Source organism: Heliangelus exortis, chromosome Z (genome assembly GCF_036169615.1).
Source record: "Heliangelus exortis chromosome Z, bHelExo1.hap1, whole genome shotgun sequence".
Classification (NCBI taxonomy): domain Eukaryota; kingdom Metazoa; phylum Chordata; class Aves; order Apodiformes; family Trochilidae; genus Heliangelus; species Heliangelus exortis.
The window spans coordinates 63,305,551-63,317,550 of NC_092454.1; the positions used below are offsets into that span (position 1 = coordinate 63,305,551).

A 12,000-nucleotide genomic window follows, 5' to 3' on the forward strand; every position below is an offset into this window, starting at 1 on the left:
ATTTGACTTGAAATGACAGATGAGGATGAAGAGAAATGATAAGAAATAAAGGTATGATTTGTCATGTTTGCTGTTGCTATTGCCATGGACTTTCTTATGAGAGAAAGTGTTAAAACATTTAAATTTTGCCACAGGTGTCTCAGAGACTGCAGATGTCTCTCCATCAGTTGCTTAGTGATTAGATGGGAACAAAAGACTGGCCAGTCTGTGGAAGTGGTGGTGCTGACTGATAGCTTGAGCAGTACCAGATCTTCTCTCAGCTGCCAGCAGCGTTGCTTTGGTGGGCTCATGGCTCACCAGCCTGCTTTTCTTGGCACCTGCCGTGGCAGATGCTTGAGAGATGCCCCAAGCATCCAGGTAGCTGTAAAACTTTGCAGTCTGTCCTTGCATGGATGTCCTCCCACCAGGGCTGAGCTGGGAGGAGCCTGTCTGCACAGAGAAACAGGGGTGGAGAAGTCAGCACAGAGAGGAGAAAACACTCAGAGCAAAAACTGCTGTAGAAATTCCCTCTGGCCTTGTTTGACATGGGGCCTAAAGTCATGAGGCCACCTTTCTCTTCTTACTATGTTTCTTCCTATGGTTTTGTTTCTTGAAGGCAAGATGTCAAGAAGTAGGAAGACTCTGGCCCCTTGGTACCCATTTCACCTGTGATATGCATTGATGTTTCCAGGCATGTTGATGCTTTCCCTTGCCTGTTGTCCCTTAATCCCTGCAGCTGAAAGCTGTGATACTTCTTTCAGGACATGTGGCCTGGGAGGAAACATCTAGCTGTGATCATCCACATAACACTGGCCTCTGTCATAGCAATACAGAGCATTAGGGTGGGTGAGCAGAGAATGAACAATCTGCCTTGTTCTCACCAAAGGAATCAGGGCAAGCTTCATAGTCTGGATATCTCATGGAGAGTTGAAATTTAAGTTAAAAAAATTCTGACATGTCCCAGATTCTGGGAAAAGCTGTGTAAAGTCCAAACTATACACACACATGGCATAAGAAATGAAATGTCTTCCATTTCATACATGTCTCTTTCTACTCTTCCTTGTTTTCTTAAAGGGGACATTGCATAAGATTCATGAAATATGCACAGTTAAAGCAGCTTATATCTGGGGGCACAGCAGCCTGCTCTATAAATTAATGACAGTCAGACTTTTAGCTGGCAATGTCAAATTCCATTGTCCATTGTCACGAGAGGGCTTGGAGTAAATGCCAGACAATCAATACGATTTAAAGGCAAGTCTCCTTTATTCACTTCAGCAACTGTGTTTATACAAAACAGGATGTCTCACCAGACACCTGACGTTCAGCAATTGGCTGTCACGCTGTGACCACGCTCCCAACCTTTAAACCAGTCAGTGGTGTTCACGGGCAGACTACGTAAGGCTGTTTCAGTCGACTGCTGCGTGCCAACTTCCTCGTGTTCTTGTTCACCATTTTGTCACGTTTCAGAGTCACGGCCAGTTCGTTAATACCCTCCTGTACATGGCTTGTTCAGTACATGGCTGTTACCTTGTAGAAACCCCACCAATCCCCGTTTGTTTTTGAACAAGCCAGGCCTCATTGACCAATTTGGTTGATGCCCGTCATAAACACAAAAATATTAAACGTCCTACCAATAATAAAAGCACAATTCCCAACCATCTCAAACCCTCTTTAAGCAGGCTACGTCCCAACTTGGGGAGCCCAGAAAAAAGGCCTTGTAACCACCTACCTCAGGGGCTTACTTGCTGCTGTATTTTACTGGTGTGTTTATTTAAGTATTGTATTGCCTTATGAATTGATGTGCCATGATCAGAAAGATTCAGGCAGCACATCCCTTCAAAATCCTCACACCCATGCCCTTGGGCCAATAGCAAAAAATCAATGGCAGCCCTATTTTGTAACAAAGCATGGCATGGGCTATTTTGGTCTACCAGTAATTGCTCCAAATCTTGAGTAGTAACATTCGCTTGCTTCTCAGACCAGCATGCCAACTTAGCAAGTTCCCTTAAAGCATTCCCTGCAGCTACCCCAGGTACAAAAAATGATAAGGCAGTTCCAGCGGTGGTGCTCAAGAGCTCAACATTATCATTACAATTAGATGAAAGCCCTAGGGATAGCTTTGTATGAGGTGAGGATGCTTTTAACACTTTGGTCAGCTTTTGGTGCATATGAGCAAACATAGTGAGCTTCCCCAGGTAACAAGGACCACCGACTGCTTTCCTAGGGATACCTTGCCAGGCTCTATCCACACAAATCAAAAACATCAGGTGGCAAAGCTCGAGGGCCGTTGGGTCCTGGCAAAAAAGGACCACTATTTTTGCTAGCCCCATACGCTCCTAAAGGAGTTCCAGTGACATTTGTGCCACAGAAACTACCATTCAGGGTAAATTGGTAGGACAGATCTGGTGACACATCGCTTGCTGTCCTATCCTCCTTCCAATTTGCAATTTGATTCTCAGAAAGTAGTCTCAGCCGATCCAATTTTGGGGAAGGCGGGCCCTGAAGAGCCTCCTTCCAGGATCGTATCGTATACCCACTTTCTTGCCAAAGCTTACCAAACACAAAACACGTCTGTGTCCATTTTCCCATGGTGTTGCCTACCACCTGTGACCCCAACAAGCTGAGCTCTTGAGGATCCCACACCAGAGTAACATTTAAACCCTTTATCAACTGTGCTGCACATTCTGCCACCTGGCCAGTGCCACGACACCAGACAGTGCTATAACTGTGAAAATCTATTTCACCTAAATACAGTAAACCCAACAAACATGTTCTAAAAGGATCAGTAACAGAAGCCATAGCATGGCAAAATTCCTTAATGCCTGTTTGGTTTGCCCAAGCAACCCACATGTTCTACCTGGAATTGACATGCAGGACTTCAGGCAACAGACTGAATTAATTAACAAGCTTAACAATATGAGTCTGATTCCAGCCATGGTCATTCCGGCTCGTTGTCTGGGCTCGGCTCCTCTTGAGGCTTATTTGCCACTTCCAGATAGGGTTTAATACAGCGTAGCAGATACCAGAATCTGTGGAGACAGAAGCATAACCTCGACCCGTTAGTAATAAGGTACCTGGACCTTTCCCTTCTGTCGTTCCTTGTTCTTTAAATAACACTTTACCTTTTTCAGAAGTGGCACCCAGACCCTTACTTACAGAGTCCCAATGTACTGCAATTGGAGGTTGATCTCTTTCCCCTGTTAACCATAAATGTTTAAGGACATATAAGGCTTTTGCAAGTTTATCATGGACATGGAGGATCTCCCCCCCTCTTTGTTATTGCAAAACTGTCTCTAGTGTACTTTGAGCCCGTTCCACAATGGCTTGTCCCATAGGAGAATAAGGAATACTAGTGAGGTGTCTCATACCCTATCATAAGTAAACTGCCTAAATGATTTGGAACCGTAAGCAGGTCCATTATCCATTTCCAGTTCCTGGGGAATGCCTAACACCGTGACAGCCACACGCATGTGTCGAATCACATGGCATCCGGTTTCACCAGTCTGAGCAGTCGCCCAGATGGCTTGGGAAAACGTATCAATACAAACATGGACATACTTCAGTCGCCCAAATTCAGGGACGTGGGTCACATCCATTTGCCAGAGTTGCATAACTTGGGTACCCCTAGGGTTAACACCAAAACCAAGACTTATCCCCACCCGTTGACAGGTGGGACAAGCGCGCACAATGTCGCGTGCCTCTGCAATGGTCAGATGAAATTGCCTTGCCAACATTTCTGCTGATTGATGAAAAAAGGCACTTGACAGTTGAGCCTGTTCAGAACAATTGGGGGTGACCTGAGTATACCTGACTAGGGCATCAGCATGATTATTGCCTATGCTAAGGCCCTGGTCAAACAGGTGGCTGTGAATATGTATAATAAAAAATGGCAGAGTACGCAGTGACACAGCCCGATGCACCTGCAATAGAATCAAATACAGTTGCTGATTTTTCACAGGCTTAATAAAGGTGCGTTCCAACCTCATTACTATCCCTACTGCATAAAATGATCCTCTCGGTTGCTCCTTAGTGATATCCACTGCCAGATTGACTGTTGTGGACCCTGTTGATCCAAAACCTCCTTCGCCCTGTTCAATGTTTGCGGCTCGAGGCACACAGCTTTGGAATGGTACTAATTGGGCAATTCTTTGCCCTTTTGGGATAAAAACAGCAGGTGAAAGAGTGTAGACCATGGCCTGTACCAACCCTGTGTAGTCTGAATCAATGAGTCCTGGGACAACAAAAATGCCCTGTTCCGAAAGAGAAGACTGTCCAAGCAGTAATACGCTCAGGCAGTGACCAAGTGGCCCCTGCATGTCAGTATCTATTAATGCCACTTGGGTGTCAGTAAGATATATACCTACGCCTGTTTCCACATCCACTGCGGCACTCCCTCAGGTGGCTGCAGGGGGGCAGTCCAGGCACCCTGCTTTGATGTCGGTGCACACAGGTGTGGCGCGCTCGCACGGGAGTTTTTCTGTTTCTTACAACACTCCTGAGTATTATGGTTTTTTTCAGCATACCACACGCCACTTTGCAGTTTCTTCCTTACAATCCCTTTTAAAGTGACCTTCCTTCCCACATTTAAAACACTGCTTTGTTTTTAACTTGGTCTCCATTAGAGGTCGCACCAATAGACGCCCCCACCACGGCTGCCATAACTTGAGCTTGTTCTGCTCCCATCATCCTTTCAACAGCTTCCAGCATCGCGGAAACTGAGGCTCCCTTTGGTAGGTGGGACAACGCCTTTTGCATTTTTCCATTTGCATTATCATAAGCAAGAACAGCCATGAATTTATCCTTCATAGTGTCATCTAGATCTGGGGCACTCTGCAGAGCTGCAAAAAGCCTGTCTATAAACTTTCCATAGGGTTCCCCGATTTTCTGGGTCACTTTTGTATAGTTTTGTTTCACTCCCTCACTGGGGAACAAAATCAAAGCATTGTAAGCTTTCTCTTGGGAAACCTGCAAAATTCCTATTGCAAGCTGAGCTTGCCAATCTCCACGAGCATAAGGGCCTTCCTCAAGCAACATTTGGGCCATCACGCCATACAATGGGTCGCCTTGAGCACGAGTAACAAGGACAACCTGATTACACGCGTTCTGCCACGGGGTCAAAAAAATGTAGCTGCTGTGATAGAGACAGCAAAGTATTAGCTAACTGCCTACAGTCAGCAGGTGTCAATAAACTTGTAGAAAAATGTGCTTTAGAAAGGCCGGAGTATAAGAGGACTGTAAACCGTTTGACTGAATGGCTTATCTAGCCTCCTTAATAACCTTCCAGTCTAAAGGTTGCCACCCCGTCTGATCATGGCTTACAGTTGTAACCGGAAATGCCTGAGGTACAATAGCACCATCGAGTAATGCATCTCGAATAATTCCCGTCCATCGCACGCCTCCTCCCCGCCCCCCCTCGTCCGGATCATTTCGAGACCTCCCCTCCTCCAGCCCCTTCCCCAGAGGCGGTATAGGTTAGGCAGGCAAGGAAGGGGGATCCCCAAACTCTCCGAGAAAACGTGAGGGGCAAGGTGGGGATTGATTCATAGTCACGTGTTCCGATGGTTGCCTCCGCATGCCTCGTAGTTCCTGCTGCAGCTTCTCCAAGCGTCGTTCGAATTCCCGCAGATCGTAGTCTCCGCCTCCGTGATGTATCCTTTTAAAGAGACGAGCACTATCGGACTCCTGGCCACCGGACCTCCTTTCGCCCCGCTTCCCTTCTTCCTCGGGTGGGTCGTGCACTGGCTCGTTCGTTGCCTCAGGCAATGGTGGATGAATGAGCTGAGTCACCGTTACCGAGGGCTGCGACGTGCCTCCTTCCTGGGGCTTTAATGAGGAGCAGTCGGCTGGGGGTCCTGTTACAGTAAGAGGCGGAGGCGGGGCTGGACGCTCATGTGCCTTTTTCTCTGCCTGCGGCACTTGAGGCTGCTGCGAAGCCTGCGGAGCTTGCAGCCACGAGGGCAATTGATCGGGCGCTCACAGTATTCCAGGCACCAGAGGTGGCGCGAACAGAGAAGGACCGACAGGCTCAGTTTTTTGTGGCCCCAAGGCGATAAATGCGGTCTGCGCAACCTCCCGCTCAGCTTTTAATTCTTTCAAAGACTCGATCACCAGACGCCACGTTTTTGCCAGTTTAATGGCGTCCTTCCAGCCCCTAGAGACCTCCTCCCAAAGGGTACCGCCTACCTCTTCCCAAAGTGCAACCTCAAACACGTTATTCCAGTCCTTAAAATAGTTGTGCTGCTTTGCCCACACCAGTAACTGCCACAAAGCACGGTCATCACACTTAATCCCTCTCGTGGAGAAGGTATGGTGAAGGAGTTTCAACACTGCCTGTTCTCTCTTGGTCAGCGAAGCCCCCATCTCCTTCCTGGCAGCCTGGGAAGCCTGTCCCAAGTTTTCAAGACATAGATAGGTTTTCCCTCAATATGGGCTCACCGCGTCCGCCGCAAATCCTGCGGAGCGTGTTCTCCAGAGCCGGAACAGCTCTGCTTCGGCCAGCCTCCTCTCTACCCTCGTCCGAGGTTTTTTTCTGCTGCACCTTTTTTCAGCAACCCTCGGCGAGGCCGGTCCCTGTTCAGTCGCCAGTTGTCGCGAGAGAGCTCGGAGTAAATGCCAGACAAACAATACGATTTAAAGGCAAGTCTCCTTTATTCACTTCAACAACTGTGTTTATACAAAACAGGATGTCTCACCAGACACCTGACGTTCAGCAATTGGCTGTCACGCTGTGACCACGCTCCCAACCTTTAAACCAATCAGTGGTGTTCACGGGCAGGCTACGTAAGGCTGCTTCAGTCGGCTGCTACGTGCCAACTTCCTCGTGTTCTTGTTCACCGTTTTGTCACATTCCGGAGTCACAGCCAGTTAGTTAGTACCCCCGTGTACATGGCCCGTTCAGTACATGGCCGTTACGTTGTAGAAACCCAACAGACCATGACACCCAGACTTTTTCTGTTGTCTTTACATTTTTATTTTCTTTAACAGGAAGGGAGAAGCAACAAAAGGAAAGCCTCCTGGCCCTCTTCAGCCCCTGCTTCATAAGATCCTGAGGTGCCCCCCTAAGGCCGCTGGCAGTGCAGCCTCTTGTGGGGCTGAGCAGAGTTTTGGGGGCTGGGGGCTCTCCTTTTTGGGGGGCGCTGGGCCACCCTGGTGGAGTGTTCCTTGCTCTGGCTGCAAGGAGAGGGGCTGCAGCTGCCACCCTGTCCAGAGGGACCTGCCACTGCCACCTCTGGCTCCTTCTGGAGCTGCTCCTGCTCTGCAGGGATGGGCACAGATGGGGAGCAGCTGGGACCCCAGCAGAGTGTGGGTTCTGACGTGTTGGGCTCTTCTTCCATGTCGGAGCCTTCTGGGCTGCTGGAGTAGGCCAGGATGGAATGGAGAGTCCCCTTCTGGGCATCTGTGGGACTGAAGCAGGCAGTGGGGCTGGAAGTGGGGCTGGTGGTGAGGCTGGAGCAGGCTGCATGGCTGGTGGCTGTGCTGGAGCTGGGAGTGGGGCTGGGGCAGGCTGCAGGGCTGGTGGTGGGGCTGGAACTGGAAGTGAGGCTGGGGCTGGCGGTGGGGCTGGAACTGGTGGAGAGGAAAATGATAGGTATGGGGCTGGCTGCATGGCTGGTGGTGGGGCTGGGGCTGGCTGCAGGATTTTGCTGTGCTAGGTGCCGGAGGAGCCCAGTGGCACACAGGTGTGGTACGATGTCGATGATCTCGTGTACAAATGTCTCTGAAACTGATGGCATCCATTCCTGCAGGTTCTGGAACAACCGCTCCTCATCCAGCCCATGGGAGCACAGTAAGACCACGACGGCGCTCACCATGAAATGCACCATCCAAAAGTGGTCCCCAAAGAACACCTCAAACTTCTCTTGCAGCCAGGGCAGCAGGGGCCTGATGTTACTGGGGTGACTTCTGAAAAAGTCTGCCCAGGCCTCAGGAGGGAAGCCACCCACCAGAGGCCTGGGACCTAGCCCTGCCAACCCTTCCTCTTCCAGGTGTTCTTCAGCACTGTGCTCTGCAGCATCTAGGAGGTTGATTGTCAAACAATCATTGTCTGACCTCTGGGAGAATATGATGGTTGTTGATTCTGTCCTGCAGAGGGGGCATCTTCGATTTTGCTGTGTCCAGCGCAGTGCACAGCCCAGGCAAAGCTGGTGCCTGCAGGGTGACAGGGAGGCGATGCTCTCTTCATGGCCATAGCAGATGGGGCAGCACCACTGGCTCTCATTGGCCATGTTCCCTGCACGCTGTGGTGGGCTGGCGAGCACTGAGGATGAGCAGCTGCTCCCTCTGGCAGGTGCTGCAGCAGTGGGTGTTGTGTGCTGCAAGAGGGAGAGAGAGCAGGGTCACTTGGTGTCCCGGGGAGGGGAGGCAGACATGCCCAGGTCCCTGGGGAAGGACACCCTCCCGGGCCCCGTGGTTTCCCCAGCGCTCCCTGCCAGGCAGGGCCAGGCTCGGGCTGTGGGGCCGGCAGCTCCCTGAGCCCCATCCCTGAGCCACCCCACGGCTGCCCCAGGAAACAGTGTGTGTTTCCCCACACAGCTCACCTCTGCTGCTGCAAGCACACCGTGCAGTGCCCAGCTGCCTGAACCAGGCAGGGCCGGGGAAACACAAAGGATGGCTCTGGCTCGGGCACCCAGAGCTGCCAACAGCAGCTCCCAAAGCACCAGCAGCACCAGCACCACAAGAAGCCTGGCTCAAGACTCCAGACCTTGCACGGATGCTTGGTCAGAGAGCAGTCAGGAGCCAGACTGAGCCGGGCTCTGCTGCCGCCCCAAGATAAGCAGCCAGGGACGTGAGGTCACAGTCTGTCCCTCGGTGACGTTACCACTTGCCACGTGGTGATGTCACAGTGTCCCATCAGCCCTGGAACTGCTCTCCTGGGCAGCGATGCACCCGGTGTGCCCTTGCACACACATCTAAAGCTGCTCCAGTGTCCCTTGCCGCTCCTTTTTCTCCACACCTCTTGTCTGCCCAGCATCAGTGTCAGCACTGAGACCTTGGGCGTGTCCTGCCAGAGGCCCCTCTGGTTGATCTGGTCATGGCAGACATCTCCAGGCCCCTCCAGCCAGAGGGTTAATGTGATGAGGCCTTGCACCTCCCTCAGAGGGTGCAAGTCAAAATCCTACAGGCTGTCTCTTCAGTCCTTCATTGCTGGCCAGCCCAAAAGGGCTCACCTGATTTCTACCATGTGATGTCCACAGCATCCCTGCAAGAAAAGATGGGCCCACTGACTCATGGCACCGTCCAGCCCAGATTGAAGAGACCTTCAAAGATCAGCTGGTCTAAGCTGCTGTGGGAAAGGGAGCCTACGAGACATTATCTGTCAGCAGGCAGACTTTCATGTCCTTCAGAAAGTGGTGGACAAAGAAGTCCTATAGGGCAAAAGAGTCCAGAAACTTGAAATTAATTTATATGAAGCTATCACAGATTACAAGAAATGCTTCCACATCTATATTCTGTTAGTGCCAGAGCAGGTTATGGAGCAGGTAATCTTGAGTGCCATGATGCAGTGTGTGCAGGACAAGCAGAGGGTCAGGCCTGAGCAGCATGAGTTCATGAAAGACAGCTCCTGCCTGACAAAATTCATTTTCTTCTATGAGAATGTGACTCCCTTAGTGGATGAGAGAAAGGCTGTTTGTGTTGTTTACCTGGACCTTAGTAAAGCCCCTTCAGCACTGTTTATTACAGAATGAATTCTCATGGAGAAAGTTGCTGCTTATGGCTTAGGCTGGTGCCCTCTTGGCTGGGTAACAAACTGGCTGTCCAGGCCCAAAGAGCTGTGGTAAATGGAGTTAAATGCAGGTGGTGGCTGGTCACAAGTTGTGTTCCCCAGGACTCAGTGTTGGGGCCAGTGGATTCTGTCGTTCTCTCAAAGCCATAGTTTTGTGTCATTGCCTTGTTTCCTCCAAACATTCAGAGATGAGCAGCTTGTCCAAATCAGATGCCAGGACCATCTCTTGCTGACAGCCTGGCTCCTGAACCAGCACTTAACTTTCTTCAGGAGACACTGTGAGGCAATACAGGACAAGTTTTTTAGTCTCTTAACTAGAACATTCCAATATCTGAGACAACACATTGGCAACCACCATTGCCACCAGCTACTGAAACATTCTGTAACCTTCTTTTGGGAATACTTTTAATGTATTTATGAATGTCTTTATTCCTTAAACTTATTCTTCTTTCTTTTCAACATCAGTTCTTTACTGAGAGAGTATTTAAGTACAGGAATGGCCCCACCTAGGGATTTAAAAATCTCTGTCACAGCACAACACTACTACGTTTATACTAATATTTCCTTATTTATCTCAGTTGTACTGTATATCATTTTATAGAGCTCTATACAATGTATCTAACTAACCTTATTCATGTTACCAAATTATTTGACTTTATGTGGTGGGGAATGAATTTCTCACTTAATATGCCTAATTAAATTGTTAATTGAAGGTTTATTAATGTTCTTAATTCATTCTCTGGTGAATAAAAGTAAGAAACCAACAATATTTGCTCATAGGTAGATTTTCCAGAAAAATATGAAAGGAGCAATTTCTTATCAGTGTTTCTGTGAATGAAGAATAAGGAGTCTTTATCCATGACATCTTTGAATAACCTTCAGATATACAGCAGATTGTATAAATAATTTATGTCATCGAGGCTTACATTAAAGTGCAACACAAACAGTTAAGGTACATTTGACTTGAAATGACAGATGAGGATGAAGAGAAATGATAAGAAATAAAGGTATGATTTGTCATGTTTGCTGTTGCTATTGCCATGGACTTTCTTATGAGAGAAAGTGTTAAAACATTTAAATTTTGCCACAGGTGTCTCAGAGACTGCAGATGTCTCTCCATCAGTTGCTTAGTGATTAGATGGGAACAAAAGACTGGCCAGTCTGTGGAAGTGGTGGTGCTGACTGATAGCCTGAGCAGTACCAGATCTTCTCTCAGCTGCCAGCAGGGTTGCTTTGGTGGGCTCATGGCTCACCAGCCTACTTTTCTTGGCACCTGCCTTGGCAGATGCTTGAGAGGTGCCCCAAGCATCATTTCACCTGTGATATGCATTGATGTTTCCAGGCATGTTGATGCTTTCCCTTGCCTGTTGTCCCTTAATCCCTGCAGCTGAAAGCTGTGATACTTCTTTCAGGACATGTGGCCTGGGAGGAAACATCTAGCTGTGATCATCCACATAACACTGGCCTCTGTCATAGCAATACAGAGCATTAGGGTGGGTGAGCAGAGAATGAACAATCTGCCTTGTTCTCACCAAAGGAATCAGGGCAAGCTTCATAGTCTGGATATCTCATGGAGAGTTGAAATTTAAGTTAAAAAAATTCTGACATGTCCCAGATTCTGGGAAAAGCTGTGTAAAGTCCAAACTATACACACACATGGCATAAGAAATGAAATGTCTTCAATTTCATTCATGTCTCTTTCTACTCTTCCTTGTTCTCTTAAAGGGGACATTGCATAATCATAGAATCATAGAATCCTAGAGGTTGGAAGGGACCTCGAAAGATCATCTAGTCCAACCCCCCCTGCCAGAGCAGGGCCACCTAGAGTACATCGCCTAGGAACGTGTCCAGGCGGGTTTTGAATGTCTCCAGTGAAGGAGACTCCACAACCCCCCTGGGCAGCCTGTTCCAGGGCTCCGTCACCCTTACAGTAAAAAAATTTTTTCTGATATTCAACTTGAACCTCCTATGCTCCAATTTACACCCATTACCCCTTGTCCTATCACTGGTCACCACTGAGAAAAGCCTAACTCCATCTCCCTGACACTCACCCCTTACATATTTGAAAATATGAGATTCATGAAATATGCACAGTTAAAGCAGCTTATATCTGGGGGCACAGCAGCCTGCTCAATAAATTAATGACAGTCAGACTTTTAGCTAGCAATGTCAAATTCCATTGTCCATGACACCCAGGCTGCCCTGGTTTTTACTTTCTAGTAACCCTCACCCACATTGCAGATTATGTTTGCCAGAGGAAATGGAGTTAATGACAAGGGTGATAAACTAAACCAGGA

General features: G+C 48.8%; 1 protein-coding gene across 1 annotated transcript; it reads right to left on the reverse strand.

The window, feature by feature from the left end:
* Nucleotides 1-7,037: 7,037 nt before the first annotated feature.
* Nucleotides 7,038-9,240, reverse strand: LOC139789749 (uncharacterized). Its single transcript, XM_071730785.1, has 2 exons — nt 8,517-9,240; nt 7,038-8,291 (listed from the first exon to the last, which is right to left on the reverse strand). Exon 2 carries the CDS (start codon nt 8,202-8,204, stop codon nt 7,038-7,040), a length of 1,167 nt encoding a protein of 388 aa, XP_071586886.1. The 5' UTR covers nt 8,205-8,291; nt 8,517-9,240.
* Nucleotides 9,241-12,000: the final 2,760 nt, after the last annotated feature.

Excerpts from the sequence above, each read along its gene's own strand:
- LOC139789749 (XM_071730785.1), bottom strand. The coding sequence starts at position 8,204 with ATGGCCAATGAGAGCCAGTGGTGCTGCCCCATCTGCTATGGCCATGAA.